The sequence below is a fragment of the Acomys russatus genome, chromosome 8 (assembly GCF_903995435.1).
Source record: "Acomys russatus chromosome 8, mAcoRus1.1, whole genome shotgun sequence".
Lineage (NCBI taxonomy): Eukaryota > Metazoa > Chordata > Mammalia > Rodentia > Muridae > Acomys > Acomys russatus.
The window spans coordinates 17,999,061-18,021,408 of record NC_067144.1 but is presented as its reverse complement, the minus strand read 5'-3'; the positions used below and the strand labels follow the sequence as shown (position 1 = coordinate 18,021,408).

The following is a 22,348-nucleotide window of genomic DNA, read 5'->3' as shown; positions in this document are numbered from 1 at the left end:
AGGTCACCTGCACACACATGCATTGCACACACGTACACACACTCTGAAAAATTAAATCTTCATAACTCCCTCCCCCTTTTTTTCCCTTTGGTTTTTTGAGACAGGGTTTCTCTGTGTAGCCTTGACTGTCCTGAACTCACTTAGTAGACCAGGCTGACCTCAAATTCACAGCAATCTGCTTGCCTCTGCCTCCCGAGTGCTGGGATTAAAGGCGTGCACCACCACACCCGGCATAACTCCCGTTTTTATTTTCCCAAATTTGAGAATATTTCTCTCTGTGCTTGGGCCTGGAGGCTGTGGCACCATGGAAAATTCTCAGTGGGGAGTGAATGAAGTCACTTCTATCTTTAAAAACCAAGGGGGAAAAAAAAAAAAAGAAAGAAAGAAACCATCTGATAAAGCAGAGACTGAGGCAAGCCGAACTATCATTTGATTCTAAATATAACAAATACACAAAAAAGAACAAGTTATTTTTTTTTAGATTAGTATTGTCCAGAAGATAAAGTGAGCAAAACTCACAATCCACAAAACTAACCCTGGTAGCCATTTTAAATATATATATATGTATATGTATATATATGTGTGTGTGTGTATTTATTATATATATCATATGTATAATAAAAAGTGAAATACTTTATTTTATTCAACATATCAATTCAGTATAAACTTGATGTACGAAGTGTCGGGAGAGTAACTGTATTTTTGTATTAAACCTTTAAGTCCAGTTAATATTTTACTGTCTCCCGCCCCTTATGTGTGTGGGTGCTTTGCCTGCATGAATATCTGTATCATTTTCACGTCTGGTGCCTTCGGAGGCCAGAAGAAGGCACTGGTGGTGCTGGCAGTGAAACCCAGGCCCTCTGGAAAATTAGAAAGTGCTCTTAAGCACGAACCATCCTTCCAGCCCCTCTCTGGCCATATTTCAAGGGCTCGGTAGCTGGGGTGTGGCTGCAGCTCCCTGGCTACACTACAGTGGCCGGATGACTCCTATTTGAATCGGGTTAGGTGGTGATTACACAAACAGCCCCAGGAGACTCGGGAGAACTTTCTACTGGGAGTTATTTCCTCTCTGGGTCCCTTGACAATTACTGTTTTCATGTCTTGGTTCTCTTTCCTGGAGGTGATAATTAGCAGCGGCTTCCTGGACTGGGAAGGGAATCACTAGGGCATCTGGGAACCTCTGAGGAGGCCCAGGCTACAAGCTGGAGGTGAGAGGGGGCTGCCAGAGGCAGCCGCAAGTCTCTACGGCTATGAAGGGCAGTGCCCCACAGGGTATGCTTGCTTTACACTTCTCCTCGCTCTGCTGCAGAAGTCCTTGGCTTCCCCTAGGAAAGGGTGAAGAGGGAGGTTTTTTCCCCTCTTGGTTAATTGGACACAATAAGAAAAGTTACTCTCAAAGGAAATCAGGAGGGAAAAAAGGAGTTGTAGAAAGGCGGAAGTTTGCCTCAAGGCTAGGAAATCATAAGTGAGAGGAAGGTAATAAACATGGCTTCAGTGGAGCCTTATAAAAAAGGCAGAGGCCCAGGCACTGGGAAGTGTGGCTGACTTTGGAGAAGGCACTGATAGCCCCTCCTCCAGTGAGGAGTGGAAGTCCCAGACCCCAGTCAGCTGAAGGACGTCCACTGTGGGAAAGAGTGGCCATAGGCAGACAGCGCTGCTCACATTAGGCCCTGCTATCTCCCCGAGAGCAGCCTTTAGATGTAAGAATGGAAAAAATGCACACTATAAATAAAACTACAAGGCTGACAATGGTCCCCTGCAGTGCCCTCAATAATCCTGCCACGATCAACAGCTAAAATGCTGAATAAAATAGACGCTTAAAAAAAAAAAGTCCTAAATGCACTTCTGAGCAGGTATATAAAGAAAGATTAAAATCCTTTGAGGCCCATAACCCAACCAAGCCTAGGAATGGAGAAAGGTAAGCAAAGACCGGAGCTGATATCTATTCAACATCTGTAATCTTAACCTTCTGCTGGGTGCAGCGGTGTAGGAGGTAGGCTCGTAAACTGTTAAGGAAACCCACCATGCAACGTTGAAACCAGAAGGACTAGACCCTGGACAAACGACAAATAGAAACCAACCCACAGAGAGACTTAAGGAAACCTGGTCCTTCTGTCTTGGTCTAAGACAGAAGCTACAAGCAATCTCAATCTAAAGTCTATAGCCACAAGGCCAGTCTTCTGTGCTTGTGCAGTACAGATTTATACCCCCTAACTGATCCAAACCTCAAGTGGAAGGGAATGATGGAGAGTGGTCTTATGCCTTGTGAATCCACAAAAAAAAAAAAAAAAAAAAAAAAAAAAAAAAAGACTGAATCTTTAAAAAAGTGATCTAAAGAAGTATGCAGCCCTCCTCCACAGACCGGTGACCAACGGGGAGCTAAGGAGTGGCCCTGGCAGTGCCTCGAGGAAAACCACACAAACACTCTATAGGAACATACTTTCAGACCAGTTTCTGTCATTCGCTGATTAAAAACAACAACAATTTTGGTAAGACATTGCAATAAAACAAACAAACAGAAAATTCACAAACGCACCAAGAAATAAAATACGAACAAACATTAGCGAGTCAGGTAAGATTCAAATACCAGACTCATTGAAGAAGACGTTTATATAAACTGACACCTGAACTTAGATGTACAGACGCCCTGCACAGATGCACGAGCATAGGGATTTACTTTAAAAAGTGAGAGACAATTCTGAGAATCACGTAAAAAGACAGAAATTATAAACAAACCTTAACCAAAAAAAAAAAAAAGAAGAAGCCAAACACATTATCTAATTGGAGTTCTTTTTTTCTTTTTCTTTTGGTTTTTTTTGAGACAGGGTTTCTCTGTGGAGCCCTCGCTGTCCTGGACTCGCTTTGTAGACCAGGCTGGCCTCCAATTCACAGAAATCTGCCTGCCTCTGCCTCCCCGAGTGCTGGGATTACAGGTGTGTGCCACCACACCCAGCTAAATGGAGAGTTGTTTAAATTATTTTTTTATTTATGTGGGGTTAGGTGGGGGTGTCCCCAGAGGTCATGGTAGTGCCTAGAATCCCCTGGAGCTGGAGTCACAGGTAGCTGTGAGCAACCTATCATAGGTGCTAGGGAGCAAACTCAGGTCCTCTGAAAGAGCAGCAAGCTCTCTTAACTTATGAGCCATGTCTCCAGTCCCTGGTCAGAGCTCTGAGGAAAGAGACGGGAAGGCCAAAGGTCAATATTCACAAAGATATGGCGGAGAATTTTCCCAGAACCAATGAAAAGCATAAATCTTCAAGCTAAGGAATTCTAATGAAATATGTGGGGTGTGTGTGTGTGTGTGTGTGTTGATATCAGAATGAACCTGTGAAAATCCATGGAAGTCTTAACTTTAACTCAACCAGAATAAAATCAGCAAATTATCTATAAGACCAGGTAAACCAGCTACAAAGGAAGCCAAAGAAAAGTCAGTTTGCAGTGTGCTAAGAGGGAACCACATAGCAGCAAAACCGTCTCCCAAAAGTATCTTGAGAGAGTATCAAGGAAGACGATTTTCACTCAAAAGGTGAGTTAACTAACTTCCCTCCTGAAGACAAGAAAAGAGAAATAAAAGGAGGGTATGACTGCTTCCAAGGGGTTGAGGTGCTGTATTGTAGACATAAGGTAGAGCATAGGCATAGGCAGAGACATCTGGGAGAATCCAGAGTGAGCCATGTGAGGAGAGAGGGGGAAAAAGAGCTACAGAGGAGCTGACTAAGAGGGGTTGCCTAGGCCAACAGACTGGCCAAGAGGAAAAAAGAGTCATAAGAACCAGGTAACCGAAAGCAGTTGGGGGGGGGGGCAGCTAGGCCCTGGGCTGGAGTTCAGGGTAACGGGGAAGGTATGCCAGCCATACCCTTAACAGATAGGATTGATTTCAAGCAAGAAAGCAATCCTAGAGAGCAGGTACAAGGAGAGTCAATGCGTAAGACAGATGCATACGTACATCTAAACAGTGAAATTATTTTTTAAATTGTTGCTGGGAATGGTGGCACACATCTTTAATCCCAGCACTCTGGAGATAGAGTCAGGTGGATCTCTGTGAGTTCAAGGCCAACTTGATCTACAAAACCAGTCTGGGATAGCCAGGGCTATTAAACCCTGTCTCAAAAAAAAAAAACAACAAAAAAGTCTTTTTTTTTTTTTTTTTTTTTTTTTTTTTTTTTAAGATTAAGGGATTAGCAAAACAAAGAAGAACAAATTCTGGCTAACAAGTGTATAATCACAGACATTGGTACAGGAGGGTAACCCCACAGGTTACCTTGGTGGAGAAGGGTAACCCCACAGGTTACCTTGATGCAGAAGGGTAATCCCACAGGTTACTTTGGTGCAGAAGGGTAATCCCACAGGTTGTTACCTTGGTGCAGGAGTGTAGCCCCACAGGTTACCTTGAGGTTAGCTCAAAGGTGACAGAGGTAAGCAGAATTAGAGTGTGCCACATCCACCCTTGGTAGGCCTTGGAAGGACATCAAATTTCCATAGTGAGAAATTAGTGGGCATCACTCAAAACCAAAATAGAATAAATAGATATGGACAAAATTATAAATGGGATCAACTAAAAGGGTTGAAAGCGACCAGAAGTTTCATTTCAGCTTTGTGAAATCCATAGAATTGTTAAACTATATGTCAGCTTATTAAAAATAAAAGCTAATGAGGGAGGATTAGGACACAGCATGCCGGCATCCTAGCCTGGTCTGGAACTTACTATGTGGCCTCATAGGCCACCCTATTTTAATACTTGGTCCCCAGTCCGTGGAGCTGTTCTGGGAGGTTTAAGAGGCATAGCCTGTCTGGGGGAAGCATGTCACTTCCGGTAAGCCTTCAAAGCTAAACTCCTCTCACCATTGCCAGTTTGCTCTCTGCTTTGTGCTTATAGCAAAGGCCGTGAGGTCTCATCTTCCCATTCGTACTGCCATGCCTGCTGCCCGCTGACACGCTCACCCCACCTTCTGGAAGGCAAGCCAAAACAAACTCTTTCTTTTCTAAGTTGTCTTGGTCATGGTGTTTTATCAGAGCAACAGAAAAGCAACCGAGACATCTGGTACTTTGCTATAAAGGCCCCGAAGGCTGGAGATCTGGAGAGCTCATTTGTAATCACTTTCACTAGACTCCAACCGGCCCCCTCAGTAGGTGGTCTGTAGCCCCTGAATACAAAATCGGTTTGTACAAAATTAGTAGTGATGTGAGCTGGGGCCTCAGTGACATTTTTTATAAAGCATGTGAGTGGCTTGTGACTCCTTGGCCAAAGGCCTCATGACATAACTTGAGCTTGGCCTGTTCAGTCCCCAAATGCCCAGCCTCTGTTGGTGGCAGCTGTGGACATAACTAGTGGCCCAGACAAAGTGAAGAAACCAATAAGCATCTCTCCAGAGCATCCAGGGATGAGACACACCCTGGCGACCTGAGACCCGCTTGCTGTGGTAGCTCTCTACCTCCTTGGTAGGTTCCAGCACAGTCTAGATTGGTAAGAAGTCATTAGATGTCTCTTTGTGCCTTAGGTTCCAGCTTTTTCCCTACTTTAGGATCAGGGATGGCCTCCAGGAAGTTCAGCCAAAGCCAGCCCATCCATCTTGCCAGCCTAGCTTTCCCTGTGTCAGAGACATCATTCAAACCCACTCGAACCCATGACCACAAAGCCACACCAAAACACGGGAGGTGCCGTGTCTGGACTCTCAGCCAGCCCTCAGTACAGCTATCCTTCTGTACCCAGCCACCCGCGTCGGGTCAGAACGTCCCCTTGCACTAGGAACGGAGAGTAAATTAACAAGAGAGTTATACTCCTTTGCTTGGATATTTCCCCCCTCAAGATGACAGCTTCCACTTATGTGGAATCTTAATGTTCTAAAACATCTGCTCTGGAACTGGCATTCATGTGCGAAGCTGGCACGGTCTGGAATCGGATTTCCTAATTAGCAGCTGCTTCAGCAGCAACTCCTCCAATCCATAGCCCCGCCCCCACCGCCTTCCCCCATGCCGGTGGACAGGCGTGTGTGTGTGTGTGTGTGTGTGTGTGTGTGTGTGTGTGTGTGTGTGTGTGTGTGTGTGTTCAGCTAACCTTGTCCCTGAGCAGTGATGGTCCTGTATCATCCTAACAAGCCATTTCCTCCGCAAAGTGTCACCCCTACCTTTAACCGATCTAGCCCTACAGAAGGCCAAATGTCAAGCACAGCCTGGTACCAGCTTGTGTTTGGGGGGGCAGAGTTGAAGAATGAACCCTTTTTCTCCCCAGCTTATTTTATGAGGCTTCAGGCCATTGGCTGATAGAGCTGAAGGGGAAAAAAAATTCCCACTGGCCTTCAAACTTCAGGCTTTAAGGCAACTTTGCCGACCTTGTTTCTCGCTAAGAGGAGGGAAACGGTGCCTATTGCATGGGCTTTGAAACTAGGCTCAGTGTGGCAACCGCTGCACACTATTTCCTAGAGGACTGAGCACAAGGATGTCTCAATCAGCTTCCAGCAGAGACAATGTCTATGGATGCTGAAAGGAACGGCAAGAGAGAGAGAGTGGCATGGGCATGGAGAGCGAGTCTCCGGAGAACAAAGGAAGTATGCTTCCAAACATGACGGTGGGGTGATCTTATGATGTCCAGCCACGAACTTCCGGTTAATGCCTAGGGTCGCCAATGAGAAAGAAGGATGGAAGACAGGAGATGAAGGCAGAATTGAGGATCGGATTTCAGTCTGCCAGGAGGGGCAGAGACAAGGGCATGACAGGATGAAATCAAAAGGCCGGGCCTGTCAAGAGGAAGCAGGTATAGATGCTGAAGGGCCGCAGGAGACCACCGCTCTCCTGCAGGAAGGCCACTCAGGTGTCTATTGGTGAAGGGTAGGCCTTAGGCTAGGTTTGGCTAGGGTTAAGGCTCACAAGGAGAGCATCTGCAGCAGACCACCCTGATTCCCAGCCCCGGAACCGCCTGTCCTCACCTCCCCTTGGAGCTTTCCTGAGATGCTGGACTTAAAAGGGCCCCTTGGAGCCATGGGTTAACACCTTGCAACTAACTGTTAGATTCCAGCAGTGGGGCCTATGATTGAGTTTCTTTGTACTTTTAGTGGTTTTCCTACAATTCCATTGCTCACATAGGGAGGAGGAAAAAGTGTTAAAAGGGAGGGAGGGCGTTTTCTCCTGCCCTCTTTTGGTTCCTTTCCTGTATGGATTGCCACAGACTGAAGAGAGGCAGAGCACACACACAGGTCCTTCCCACAAGAGTGAAATTATGTTTCTATTCTGAGGGAGCCAATTAAGAATCCCACACATGAAGCCAGGTGTGGTGGCACATGCCTTTAATCCCAGCACTCAGGAGGCAGGCAGATGCTGTGAGTTCAAGGTCAGCCTGGTCTACAAAGAGTGTCCAGGACAGCCAAGGCTAAACCCCCCCCCAAAAAAAGAATCCCACACATGGGCTGGAGAGATGGCTCAGTGGTTAAGAGCACTGACTGCTCCCAGCAACCACAGGGTGGCTCATAACCATCTATAATGAGATCTGATGCTGTCTTCTGGCCTGCGGGTGTACGTGCAGATAGAGCACTGTATACATAATAATAAATAAATAAATCTTAAGAAGAAAATAAACCCCACACATTTCCCGACCCCCAAAAACACTTTTTAACAGTAGAATTTAAGGGGCCTAAGTTACCCCCCTAGATGCTTGCATTCAGAATAGGCAGGCACAAGGGTAATTCTTCCCTCTGTGATGGAAGAGGAAACTGACACGGTACTGAAGTCAGCAGGCAAGTCAGCTCAGAATACGGCAGCAGAGCGGAGGCTGAAGCCCAGCTCTTTGTGTCCGGTGTCTTTCCCAGTCCGTCACAGATGAAAGCAGCCAGGACCCAGACAGCTCCTCCTGAATTAATTTACAGTGTGTGGCCAAGTCACTCGCTACAGCATTGCTTTGTACCATTGATTCTGGCCAATGTCCGCTAGGTTACTTCTCTCCGAAGGTGACCAGGCCCTTCTGGCATCATAATAACTAATTAAGTCTTAGCCTTGGATGACAGGACAGAGGCTCAAGAGGGAGAAATGCAGTTCTAAGTCCCCTGTCCAGCCAGTGAGTGGCATGTATAGATTTAAAATATCTGCTTTAACACCCATTGGGATGGCTACTATTTAAGGAAGGAAGGAAGGAAGGAAGGAAGGAAGGAAGGAAGAAAGAATAAAAATGGGAAGAAATACAGCACGGTTGGGAAGCGTATTATACATGCTGCCAGCAGGAATGTAATCTGCTTCTGCCACCATGGAAACAGTATGGCAGTCCCCATCCCCACCCCGAAAACTTAAACATAGAGCTAGCATATGATTCAGAAATCCCACTGTGGGTATCTAGCTCACAGAACAGGCAGAGGAGACTTGGACATATACTCGACCTGTTGTCACAGCAGCAGCATTCGCAGCAGGCCAAAGATGAAAACAGCCAGCGGCTGACTGGGTTAGCAAGAAGTGGTATGTGAAATCTATCACACAGCTACATATGTAGGAAGCAAAACAAGCCAGAGGCAAAAGGGCAAATTTTGTATGATTCCACACCCGAAGCACTTGGAATAAAAACTTCATAGAGATGGGAAGTGGACCAGAGGGTCCTCAGGGCTTGAGGTCACGGATTATTACTTAAGAGTTTCCTTTGGGCCAGGTGTGATGGCGCACACCTTTAATCCCAGCATTTGAGAGGCAGAGGCAGGCAGATTGCTGTGAGTTCGAGGCCAGCCTGGTCTACAAAAGTGAGTTCAGGATAGCTAGGACTGTTACACAGAGAAACCCTATCTCGAAAAACAAAAAAAAAAAAAAAAAAGCACTTCGTCATAGGGGAGGGGAGTAAGGAGAAAATGGGAGGGAGGGAGGGAAGAATGGGAGGATACAAGAGATGGGCTAACAATTGAGATGCAATATGAATAAATTAATAAAATATATTTTTTAAAAAGCGCTTCATTTGGGATGAAAAGTCTCTGGAAATGAATGTGATGGTTGCAATAACATTGTAATTGTTGAGTGGCACTTAGGAATGGGTAAAACGGTGGCTTTTATGTTACGTATGTTTAACCACATTAAAAACCAAAACATATTATTTTTACTGAGCACCAACCATAGGCTGTAAGGGTGACTCAGATCAGGATGAGCTGTGTAAATAGATCCATTGAGGTCCTCTGGGGTATGAGAAGCGACCCAGAGAAACAGAGCTTGTGTCCTGGGAGTGTGCAAGGCAAGAACTGGGGGTGGAAAGCTCTCCTTCCTCCTTGTCACACAGCGAGGCCCTCCCTGCCCCAGGAACCCTCTCCAAACGAGGGGACTTTCAGACTAGATGGCCAGGGGTGGGGTATTCTGAGGGCAGGCAGGAACTTGAGGGGTGTGTGTGGTGGGGGTGGGGGTGGTGGTTGTAATCTCCCCAGAAAGGCGGCCACCAACCCTGCTCAGCCACTCCAGGCTGTGTTTTGAAGTGCTGCTGCGGATGTAATGATTTTGGGTGGAGGACATTTGGGAGCCAAATGAGTTTGTGTGAACAAAAGGCTGTGGCCGTCAATGTGGACAGTCCAGGTCTCTTGGGGACATTTGTTTCCTTCCTTGTTCTTATCCTAAAAGGAGCAGCCCTAAGACAAACCACACACATTGCAAAGACTTTGGCTGTAAGGTCCAAGGATGACAAAAAAAAAAAAAAAAAAAAAAAAAAAAAGACCCTTGGGACAGGCTCTAATGGTGAAGAGTGTCAAGTTGACAAGCCACGCCACCCTCTGCCTCTGCCTATGAGAGCCAGCCTCTATGTCAGCTGCTCGCTGCTGCGTCCTTTCCTCTCAGGAAGAGACAGATCTGTAGGTCTGAACTCTGCCAGGCTAGGGCAGTGGCTGGCCTTGGAGCCCTAAGTCTGGGGTCAGCCTCCCAGAAAAAGAGATATGGCCAGGAGGGGGGCTTGAGGACCACCGTGGAGTGAAAAAGCCTACCCAGGCAAGAGGAAAAGGCTAAAAGACCTTGATGCAACCTCATCCCTTTTGCTTTAAAAGTAACTCACAGTTGGTTGTTTTGTTTTTGTCTTCAAGAGAAGTCACAGGGTCAAGGGTCGGAAGAGTCCCACTCAGTTAAATAAGAATACACCAAGTCTTTCTGCAATTGGTAGTCTACCTTGTTTTGGGGGGGTGGGTGGGTGGGTGAGGGCACCTAACCTTGCAGCTCGCATTTTCTTTGCCCCTCTCACCCTTTGAAAAACAAATAAAAAAGGCTGCAGAGGAGGTTCCTCAGCCAAAGGGGACCTCTGAAAGGGAGCCGATGCTGACGGCCTGTGTTGTGCCACGCCTGGCCAAAGGCTGAGGCAGGCGCAGAGCGAGAGCAGGCCTTTGGCTCCTGTGTGCGCACTGTGTTCACTCACACCCAGAGAGGAAGCCGTGGCGGAGACCTGCCAGGTTGGTGAAACAATAAAGAGGCAAGGGAAAACATCCTGGTTCCGAGGAGGAAGAGGGGGAGAGGAGGGCTTCTTGCGAAGGGGCAGGAAGAAACTGCCTGGCCCTACGGGTGTGAGCCCCGGGTGTGACCTGGGGCCTGGGCTTCGACCATTTACACAACCCCGTGGGTGACTTGTATTAGTTCTGCAACTAATTTATTCCTAGACCTCTGTGAAGTTGGCCCTGGTCTCAGGGGAATCATAGAAATATAGTTAGTTTGCGCCTGTTGGCAAATGAATGGAGGGGACCCTGGTGGGTACAGGGCTCAGGCAGGAAAAGTGGGGGATCAGGGTCACTGGCTCTCCCTGCATAGGGAGCTGCTGTGGGGCCCAGAGAGGCATGAGTGAGATCAGTTAAAGAGGGAAGAAAAAAGTTGGTAAGAATTTTTTTTTTTTTTAGACACAGTCTCTCTCTATAGCCCTGGCTGTCCTGGGATTTGCTTTGTAGACCAAGCTGGCCTCAAACTCACAGAAATCCTCCTGCTTCTACCTGCTGGGTGCTGCCTTTAAAAGGTGCTCACTTCCTTCAGATGGAACCAATAGGCATCCCCTCAGGTGGACTCCAGGGGTGGCTCGCCAAGGATACTGAGATCCAGACAGGTTATATAGCATAAAGGAAGGTGCTACCTCTTGCTGCCCCTTGTAGCCCACAGCTGAGAGGAGCCTGTGTTCTTCTAGGAGGGAGAGAAGCTACCAGCAAGGAGGAAGGAAGGGTCGGTGGTAGCTACCAGCAGGTGAGAGAAGAGCGGGAATAAAGGCAGTTCAGTGTGGACGGGAGGTGAGGGGCCGTCAAGAGCAAATGGAGAGCTGGGTAGAAGGGATGTGTCACGTTGCATCTGTAAGTGCTACTTCTGGGTTTAAACACGTGACCATTTGGTAGCTAGCTAAAGGAACAGGGCTGAGCTGCTGAGAGGAGGCAGGTAGAGCCAAGCTGGTTCCCCTGCCACACCTCTGTCCTATAGAGTCCCTATAGTCTGTATATCTATAGGTCTCCCTGATTTGCATGCCCTATTCCTCTTCCTCTGGCCTTCTGGCAAAACCTGGTTGTTTCTTAGAACCAGTTCAGAAGTTAACCAGCTCTGCCCTCAGGCCCTTCAAGAGACAACACCAGCTGTGCCCAGAAATAAAGCTCTCCCTTAGGACTCCACGTTTGCTTTGTGAAACAATTTTCACCTACTTGATCACGTCCTTTACTATCTGGTGGCATCCCTATGTCCCTCTGGAGAGACTATAGCTCACAAGGGCCAAGGGAGCTGTGAAGGGCGGCTCCCTTGGAGGGAGAGAGGGAACTGGGAGGACTGGTCACAACAACCAAGTAAAAGGACAAAGAGACAGAGGGATGAAAAGGCCCCTGCCCCTGACTTCAAATGCCATCCTTTTCTCCTCTTCATCTCCAACTGTCTGCCCAGCCTACCATGTCAATCTCGATGAAGCCCCACCTTAGACTAACCATCTGGTGTACAGCATTCATAGCAAACATAGATGCACATGTTTACGAAGCACGTCCATGTGGCTCCCCGCCCCCCTTACCCTCAAGTTTACAATCACGAAATCAACAGGACTGGTCGTGTTATCTCCATTTTTACAGATGTGGAGGCGGGTCCAGAGCAAACAACATGCCTGACGAAGGTCTTTTTAGTTCTCCACATTAAGACTAAAACTACTCTCTGTGTTTACGGATGCCCTCACAATCACAACTGTTAGGAAGCGGGGAAAACCATGAACAGCGCCATTTTTAACATAACCCTGCGACACTAAAAGCATCTCAACCCCTTCCGCCACACAGCTAGACATAGAAGGGGCCAAGACCAAAGGCCCTCTGACCCACATCAGAGCTCCTGAGCCACCATTGGCATCTCTCTACCGGCAGCCACAGATAGCAGCACTCTATGACGGCAAGGCAAGCATCCACTATAAGTAATTCCTAACAAACCACAAACCTCACCTACCAAAGTAGGAGCCTCTTCCAAGAAGTCTCATCGGGACAACACTTAACTCCAGCACCACGCTTCTTGCTCAAGCCATTTTCCAAAGTCGGATGATGTTTTAATATGTGCACATATCCACACAGACATGTACATAGATACATGATTAAAAAATAAAATACTCTTTTTTTTTTTTTTAAAGGGCCCGTAGAGGTTCCGAGCCGAGGAGAATGCTCATGCGCAGAGCTGCAAACCAACTCCTCAGAGGCTTATTATTTTGTACTCACACCTCAGCCACTGATTTCATCCCATCCAAAGCGATTCACACGGGATTGTCTAGTCACAGGCAAGCATGGCCGCGTTGAGCTTCTCTCACTCCAGACCTGGCTCTTTCACTCTGTTTTAGGCTAAGGATGAGGAGCCCTAGGGATGAGATGGGTAAGGATGGCAGGGCTCAGGAGTGGAGGAAGGTGGGGGGGGGGGGATGAGGAAACAGAGGTTTCTAGAGTGTGGACTTGAGCCTCTGGCTTTTAGAACTGGTACCCTGGAGTCGTGCATGGTGGCACACACCTGTAAGCCCAGTGTGCGGGAGGCAGACGCAGGCGGCAGTGACAGGGTTTGAACCCCAGCTGGAGTCTACGACAAGAAAGGCAGCGGAATTCTAGTCACACACTGGCAAGACATGATCCCCGCCCCCCAAATCTTACCCTACAGCAACAATAAATGTCAAGGTGGCCCCAGGGGCTCTAAAAATGGAATCCAGTCCCCAAAAGGAAGTTATTCTCTCCCTTCCAGTTTCCCAGGAAGAGAAAACAGTGGCTTTCAGCACTGCTTAACGCGACAATGCTCAAGGTGTCACCCCTCCCGGTGACAACCTGGTGTTCTCTCCTGTGCACTTTCTACTCCTTCCCAAAACTCGGGTGCCTCCAAGGATGGGAGAGGCAGGATGCCTTGGAGATGTGAGTCTCCACCCATCGTCCTCCTTGGTCTTTATCTTCCAACTTACCAGAAACACTGAGGCGAGCCATGCCAGCTGACTAAAGCTGACCCAACAGCCCCAGGAGCCCCAACAGCCATGCTACCTCACCTGTGTGCTCTCCTTAGAAACTCCACACGATTGAAAGGGTAACGACAGAACACTACGAAGTTCAAGTAGAAAGGAAGTGTCTGTGTTTAGCAGCCTCTGTGGCCTCAGCAGATGGTCTTTTCAGCTCCCTAAGGGATCTGGTAGCCATAGGTCTACAGCATGTGGTGCAGGCCCTGCTACAGTCCCTTCAGGGCATCAGAGGGAAATGTGGCCTTCTTCTAGTTCCCCTGGCCCTTGAGGATCCAGTGCCCACAGCCAACCTGCCTCGCTTCCAATCCTGAGGCAGGTGAGCTTGGTCCTGCATTGTGGCATTTGTGATGGGGGCTACAGGCAGGAATAACCTCCAAGACGGGAGTAAATTTAGCAAACACGCACACACACACACACACACGCACACACACACACTCCCTCTCTCTCCCTTTCCCTCTCTCTCTCTCACACACACACACACACATACATACACACTCTCTCTCACACACATACTCACATTCTCTCTCTCTCTCTCTCTCTCTCTCTCTCTCTCTCTCTCTCTCTCTCTCTCTCTCTCTCTCTCTCTCTCATTTTCACTACTTGTGCTCATCTGTGATCCCAGTACTTGGGAGGCTAAGGGAGCAGAATCCCAAGTTCGAGGCCGGTCTGGGCTACATAGTGGAACCTTGCCTCAAAAAGAACAAAGAAAAGAATGCACTGTCTGCTGTGAGTAGCAAGCGGGATTAGAGTCGGACTCTATGAAGGAGGTAGTGTTCCCCCCCCACAGAGCTATTGGTGGTTTTAAGGTAAGAATCGGGTGACCTGAATCACACCTTAAGAAGATCACTGGTGGCTTTTCTGGGCATCCGTTAGTGGGAAAGAATGGTGAGGTGAACAGAAAAGAGCAAGGGAGACATAGAGGGCAGATTTTTAGAAGCAAAAGCAACCTGAATTATCCCTCCCCCACCCCCACCAAAAAATGTAGAAGGCAAAAGGAGCCAAGTGGAGGGTGACACCCACTCTTCTGGGTGTAGAAGGCAGATGCTGCAGTCTGCTCCTGACATGAGCAGAATTGGAAATGGACAGCAGGTTTAAAGGGGAGAACCAATGGATGCTGGGTCTCTCTGACTTTCTTTGTCCGCTTCTGCCACAGGGATGCCACAGATGATGCCATCCGCGCTGCTCCCCCCCCCCGTACCCCCCCCCCGATTCTGCACACAAGCTTAACTCTGCACTCTCCCTGGTCCCCGCTACACAGTTCAAATGTTCCCATTAGCCTGGGTATAGCAGGGGGAAAGGACACGTCCAGCAGAAACATGCTAACGTACTCTCCAAAGTAGACTGACAGCTACAAGGCTTCACGGCTGAGCAGGGCACTGTAGTCAAGTGTTCTCAGATCACAGCCAGCTTCCAACCCACCCACCCACTCTCCCACGGTGCCTCCGCGCCCGAGCTGGCGCCTAGGCCACCGCCTCTTCCTCTCGTCATCCAGACTGGATGTTCTCCACCCAGGCAGAGCTAGTTTCCTCTTCCCATGTGGCTTTAATAAGTAACCCTCCAGGCCGAACCTGACCTGGCTTCTCTCTAGGTCAAGTTCCTACTATCAAAGGCCTGCAGAATGCTACTGGGGCCTGCTGTGGGTCTTTACAATGAGAGGCTGCAGCAGGAGGCACATCCTTAAGAAGAGGACAAGTCCACTCCTCTCTCCCCATCCCCTGCCTCCCCTCCCAGCATCTCCTTGACTGGCTTCCTCGGGCCTTCCCGTTGTCCCCTAAAAGGCCTTTGTCTCTCTCACCCTCCTACTCCCTCAGTCCCAACTCTGTGCTTTGCCTTTTCCTCCAAACTCACGGATGTAATATACTTGTTAGGCTTCCGTAAGGCCCAGAATAACTTGTGGGCCGGAGTGAAGCAAACCTGCTGGGGGTACATACATCCACAAGGCCCCAGCACCAGGCACAAATAAGCAAGAACACACAAAAGATACTACTGTCTCCTCTAAGGCCACGAAGTGCTTGGTGCTCCTCCATGTGGACAGGGCAGGATTTTAGGACCCTCCACATGGGCCCTGGTCCCCTTTCCAGGCTGTGTTCAATGACCGATTGTCCTCCATCCCATGTCCAAATCTTCTCCTCTGGCCTTGGCTCTTGATTACCTTTTTTTTTTTAAATTAGTTACTGTTGTTGATGGTAGTGGTATTGGTGGTGGTAATGGTTGTTGTTGTTGTTGGTGGTGGTGGTGGTGGTGTGTGTGTGTGTGTGTGTGTGTGTGTGTGTGTGTGTGTGTTTGCACATAAGTGGGTAAGTGTGAAGGCCAGATGCTTTAGATCTAGTGGAGTTGGAGTTACAGAGGGTTGTGAGCTGCCCAGTGAAGTTCCAGGAACTGAACTCAGGTCCTCTCAAAGAGCAAAAATGTCAGGAGCTAATATGGAGCCAGCCTATACAGCTATCAACATATGAACAGATAAAGAAAATGTGCCATATACTTACAATAAGTTTTATTCAGCCGTGAAGAATGAAACTGTATGAGGGAAATACATGGAACTGGAGATCATATAGAGTAAAATAAGCCAGAGAAAGACAAGCGTTGCATATTTTCTCTTATATGTGTACGTGCCTATGTACATATGTACACAGACACACACACACCACACACACACACAGGGTGGGAAGCCTTGAAAATAGCATGAGGACTAGCTGAAGGTACAAAGGGGACCAGTGGGAGGGGAACAAGAGGGCGACATGAGCAACGTGTAACACACATGTATGAAAATGTCAAAATGAAACCCGTTATTTTGTACAACAACTAAAAATAAACCTAAAGCTCTAAACAACAGAAGAAGCCAGTCCCGAGCTTTTAAACATGTGAGATTCTGCTGATGTCAAAGCCTTTGCACCTCTGTCTAACCACATCCTAGTCAACCTTCCCAAGCTAAATGGGCCCCATCCTTCCTCATGAGGGCTCCCTAGCACTCCAGCCCCCTCCAGCCTCCACTTCCGCACTGCAGCCTGCGCTCTCCACACCATCCCTTTGGTTGGTACCAGCTTAGATCTTTCTTAGGTTATGAATCATTATTACATTGTTGTTCCACCTTTTGCATCTTTTAACAATCAGCCTCCAGCAAGGTAATTCCTGCTAAGGGGAAGATGGGAGACACTGTAGATGTGCCTACAGGCTCCGTGTCCCCTGATACAGCTCTCCACACATGGTAAGGCTTCGGTAAAGATTTTCTGATTTATTTACTTATTTCTTTTGTTTGTTTGTTTCTTGTTTTTCGAGACAGGGTTTCTCTGTGTAGCCTTGGCTGTCCTGGACTCACTCGGTAGACCAGGCTGGGCTCAAACTCACAGAGATCCAACTGACTCTGCTTCCTGAGTGCTGAGATTAAAGGCGTGCGCTAGCACATCCTCTTCTGTGATTCATAAACCAATCAAATAAGACATGGATGGCTTGCCTTTTCACAAGATTGGGGAACATGGTTGGTGGTGGTGGTGGTGTGTGTGTTTACACATAAGTGGGTAAGTGTGAAGGCCAGATGCTTTAGATCCAGTGGAGTTGGAGTTACAGGAGGTTGTGAGCTGCCCAGTGAAGTTCTGGGAACTGAACTCAGGTCCTCTCAAAGAGCAGCATGCACTGTAAGCCACTAAGCCATAAACCTGAGAGGGTAGATTCTAAGATTATTTTTGGGAGCAGGGAGTCAACGGTCAAACTCTGATAAAAGAAGGAAAGAGAAGACAAGACAGCAATCTCTTTGTTTATGTCTATGGGGCAATGAAACATGAGCAGCCAGAGAGAGCACAGAGATTGAAATGAGAATGATTTGACAACTTCTGCATGCTTTTCCATTTAACAGAACAGGTACTGATAGCAACTGACAAATGCCACATGACATTAGTCACTGTCCCATGTTCCCAGCCAAGAGCCCATGGAAAGCCATCAGTCCATCTCTGTTTGGTTGATAATGAATGTAGCTACTACAGGCATCCATGTATATACACACATACACACACACACATATATAATGTATCATAGTAACAATATAAAATATCATTCTATACATGTAAAGACTTAAGTCCTTTCATGGGCAATCCCCCTGCTCCTAAAAGTAATCTTAAAATCTACCCTTTTGGAGCTGGAGAGATACCTCAGGTTTCAGAGTGTACAACGTTCTTTCAGAGGTCCTGGTTCTGTTCCCAGAACTCACATTAGGCAGCTCACAGCCACCTATAACTCCATTTCCAGAAGATCTAATGCATCTGGCCTCCACAGGCACCTGCACTCATGTACCAAGCACACAATACACACACACACACACACACACACACACACACACACACACACACACACACACACCTTAAAAATAATAAAAACAAATACTTTAAGTTATTTTTTGAAAAAAAAATCTCTCCAGTCAGCACCTCAATTGCTACCTAGTTCTAACCATGGTCCCCAACCTTATGCAAAGGCAAGAACAGGACCGGTGAGCTGGAGAGGGACCTAAAAGTCCACAACGAGTTTGTCCTCTGCTACAGATGAGAGACAGGGACCTTGTGACACAGTGAGACAGGCTAACAAATGTGGTCAAAACTGGCTTCAATCCAGCCTCCTTCCTTTCCCTGTGACCTAACCTTGCTAGGCTTCGTTTCCCATAAAGGGAGAATAAATGGGAAACAGCACCCCTGGCAGGGCTGTTTGGGGGTCTAGATGGGGTAAGAAACAAATGCACTGGGCACACATAGGTGCTCAAAGGTTGGGGGTGCTAAGAAGGATCATGGGTCTCCTTCCCTGGTGCCTCCCTGGGATTCTTTACGGAAAGGTATTGGTTACAGCTTAAATGTCCTGATCATCCAGAGAAGATACTTGGGAGCAGGGAAGATGCTAAGAACACAGCACCTGCCATCGGCTGCTTTCCTTCTTTCTGACTCTGAAGAAGGACACTCTCAGACAGCTGGCCATCGCCAGTGGGAAACAGACAGAGATCACCGAGAGGGCAGAGGCTCCTGTCCTTGCTCTTGGGTCTAGGAGGCAGTAACTGTCCAGCTGGCATAGGCACAGTGAAGTGTCACCATCCACACAAGTCACCTGCTGAGCAGAAGACATGAGCTCAGCATCTGAGCGCACCAGGAGAGAGGCAAAGTCAAAAGGATGTGGGCATCCCCATACACTAAAACTCTTTCTCTACTTGTGGCGGCCTCTGTCAAAGAAGCAGAATCTAGATGCCCAGACCCACCTCTTCAGCCTCACCCAGTAGGGTCACATTCGTGGGGGGAAGCCACCCTCCCCTCCCTGAGAGTGACTCCTCCCCAGCCGCTTGCTGCGGCAGCCAGACTCAATAGTGAGGTTGGAGCACAAAGTTAGAGCCGTTTAGAAATAGCCATTTAACAGCTCAGATGGGGCTGGGCTTGTAGCTCTGTTTCTTTAGGGAGCCACGTTCTTCTAGGATTTTTATTCCTTGGACTGGCTGCTTGACTATTTCAGTATCATTTCTCCTTCAGGTGGGCAAGTGCTTGCTTTCTACGCAGATCCTCACTGCGAGTCCAGCCTCTTCCCCACCTCCCTGCCCCATCACCACGTACAGATCCTACAATGAAAGTATGGCCCGTGGACTTAGCTCAGGGATGTGGCTCGGGGACCCTGGGTTGCAGGAAAGCAGACAGAAAGAGGAAATCTCTAGGTCACGGTCTCTTTTCTCTGATGGCTGAAGCAACAAACACAGTGGAACAGGGTGACAGGTGGGCCACAAAAGCCAAACAGTGGCTATCCAAACAAGGGGGCTAGCTCTCCTTGGAGGACTGTGTAACATAGGCAAACAGCCCAAAAATGGAATGCAAACACAGCCACCCAGCAGCGAGAGCCTTGAACTCTGTGGGAAGACAAGAGTTAGACTGACTCTCTGGGAAGAATTAAAAAAAAAAAAAAAAAAAAAAAAAAAAAAAAAAAAAGGCATCTCTAGTCCCTGCTCCTCATGGGAAAATATCTGGAAGCCCCAACCATGATGGCTAGGCACTGGCCACAGCACCCTAGAAGAATCAGCTCACGGCAGGTCCCCCAACTATCAGATTAAAGGCATTATTTGTGCAACTCAAGGGTCACTACCAGCAGCAACACCCACATCCCTAAACACAAAAATGTGGGCTCAGAGCATGACCATCTGTCCCAGTGCCAGGGCGGCTGGACGTCCGCAAGGGACTACAGGGTTTCTGCAGACTGTGAACAGGGCTTCTGCAGACACGACGCCTTGCTTAATCTTCTTACCGACCAAGCTGCGTGTGATGGCCAATCAAAGCAGGCCAGGAAAATCTTAAGAGGTTGTTATACAACCCTGGCTCCCCAAAGTCATTAATTGCTGCTGTGTGGTGTTGTGTTGTATTTGTTGTGTCCTTTCTCTCCTAAGTGACATCATTTGAGGCATTAACAGAAACCAAAGCGAGGCAACATCTGGACTTTCAGCCACACTGGTAACTTCTAGCAGCTTTCGACAGGTCATAGGTTTCACCCCATCTGATATGACCTTTCGAACGTCCCTGGCCTGGATTAGACTTTAGAGTAACAGGAGGGCAGACGCTATGTGGAGCAAGGTCTGCTGGGTGCACGCAGAGACCAGGGAACCCCCTTAAGAGAAAGGCTACATTACTCCACTTCCTTCTGAGGTCCTTCCTCTACCTGAAGCCCCTACCGTGCTCAGAGAAGGCTCCAGAGCCAAGACAGTGGCCAGGAGAAAAGCACGGCTCTCTAAAGGCCCCAATTCTTACCTTATTTTCCCCTAGCTCAGTTACCACTATAGTCTCTTTTCTACATTTATGTAAGCTGGGGTGATGTCCTGCTATAGGATGGGGAGTCCAACGCCAACCTCCTCAAGCTGCATCTCACAAGTCAGCATCACACACACACACACACACACGCACACACACACACACACACACACACACACACACACACACACACACCGCCACCCAGCCCTGCCCCCAGCCTCTATATTCCCTCACAAGATGGAGCCCTCAACCTGAGTACCAGCCAGTGACACCTGCCTTGGGTTCCCAGGTGGCCCTCTGAGTTACCACTTCCTTATACACCACTGAAACTAGAACATTCCACAGAGTGACCTACACCATCCCTCAGTTACTTTTCTACGGTAGGAATGTCCATCAATGTTTTCTAAGTTCTTAATTCTTTGCTTTGGAACTCAATAAACAAGGTTGAGAAAGTCAGATGTGTGTCTGTAAGGGCCTTCAGAGGTGCTTTCCGCTCCCTCCTGCTCACGGGTCCTCGGTTTCCCTTAGTTCACAAGGTCAAGGCAGTCTGCTAAAACGAGTACTGATGAACTGGCACTTGAAGTTTTAGGAGAGTAGAAAACCATTTCTTATTCAATTCCAAGATATATATATGTTCCAAGGATGAACAAGCTGGAGGAAAGTTTGTGAAACAGGCAAGATAAGACAGGAGAAGTGAAAACTGGAAAATCCTGCCAATCCCAGCAGTGTAGCCACAGCAGAGCCCAGTGTACGACCGGGTACCCCTCACAGGAAGACAAAAGGCTGGGCCAACTGTTCACGTCACTTTCTATTATTTTTACTTTCATTTTTGTCACATAATCACCAGGAGGCTAGAAGAAAAGGGGGCCCTTCCATTTCACAGATGAGGAAACTGAGCTCCAAAACCAGGACACTGCCAAGGTCATAAGGGCATTACATTAGAATCCCACCCATGCCGTGGCATTTTCTTCCACCAGAAAAAGGAACTAGAAACAAAGGCGGCAGGGACAGGAGCCGGGTTCCCATTCTGTGACCAGGACAGGCAGTGCCTGCCTACAGAGCAGCTGGCTGGGGAGGAGAGGACTCCAGGGCAGTTCAGAGTCAGCGAGTGTCTTGCAGGGGGCTCAACGTTGCAGCCCCCTCTCCCACCCCAAGCACCTCTGCTCTAAAAGCTGACTGGGTAGCACGTTTGGTTTTAAAAGCGCACCCTTTGTCCTTTCGGTTATCCTAAGTGCTGCAAGCCTTTCAAACTCCGAAATCCGTTATTTACTTATACTGGAAAGTCGAGCTTTGAATCTGGAGAGACCAGATCTGTATCTGTCCGGGTAACTGAAACTGAGAGACAGCAGCCAGAAGTTGTCACCCCACGAGGTGGGAGAGGTGCTTGGCGGCGCGGGGGAGGGGGGTGTCTTCTTTTTGTAAAAGGTGAGGGCTACTGCACGAAGAGAGTTTTCTTCCGAAGCTTGGAGATGGAACGCATGGGTACACTTTATATTCTAGTGGCTAGGGACAGCGTTTTCCCTTCCCGGGCTACCCTTAGGGCTCCACCCGCAGGGGTCCACGGAGCTGAGGCTGGGGTGAGGCAGCCCCCGGAGCGCCCACGCCTCCTGCCCCACGCTGGATGCTCTCACTCACCCGCGCTCACGCCTCTGGGGACCCTGCCAGAACGTCCCCTCCGTGTCGCGACGGAGGCCGTGTGTCCTGGGCCAGGGGATGGAGGCGGCCCCGCGGCCGGGAGGATCGCGTGGTGGGCCGGGCAGGGAAGGCGGCCCCGCGTCCCGGGGGCGGCGGGCGGTGGCAGGAGCAGCGGTAGCAGCAGCAGCAGCAGCGGCGGTGGCCACCGCGGGGCGCGCGGCGAGGCCATGGTGGCGGCGGCCGCCCGCGCTCACATGCCGGGTGCCTGGCCGAGGGCGGCGGCGAGCAGAGCGGGGTGCGAGCGCGCTCCCAGCCGCGAAAGTTGTGTGTGCCGCGGGAGGGCGGAGGCGGCCCCGGGAGTCGCCACACGCCAATCAGCCCGGGCGGGTCGCGGGGCGGGCGGCTCCTCCTCGGTTGACATCACTGGCCCCGCGCGGGGGCCGGGGAGGAGGTGGGGCGGGGAGAGGGCAGGAAGAGGGCGGGGGCGGTCTGGGTCCCCGGGGAGAGCCCACGGAACCCCCCGAGTGAACTCATAAAGCTCGATGCAACTTTTGTCAAGGGGCCC

General features: G+C 49.0%; 1 protein-coding gene across 1 annotated transcript in view; it reads right to left on the bottom strand.

The window, feature by feature from the left end:
* Positions 1-22,027, bottom strand: part of Heg1 (heart development protein with EGF like domains 1) — a 76,071-nt gene extending 54,044 nt beyond the window's left edge. Inside the window, exon 1 of the mRNA XM_051149830.1 lies at positions 21,784-22,027. Coding sequence (XP_051005787.1) covers positions 21,784-22,012 — 229 coding nt within the window. The 5' untranslated portion in view covers positions 22,013-22,027. The remainder of the gene's footprint in view (positions 1-21,783) is intronic.
* Between the last annotated feature and the right edge of the window lie 321 nt (positions 22,028-22,348).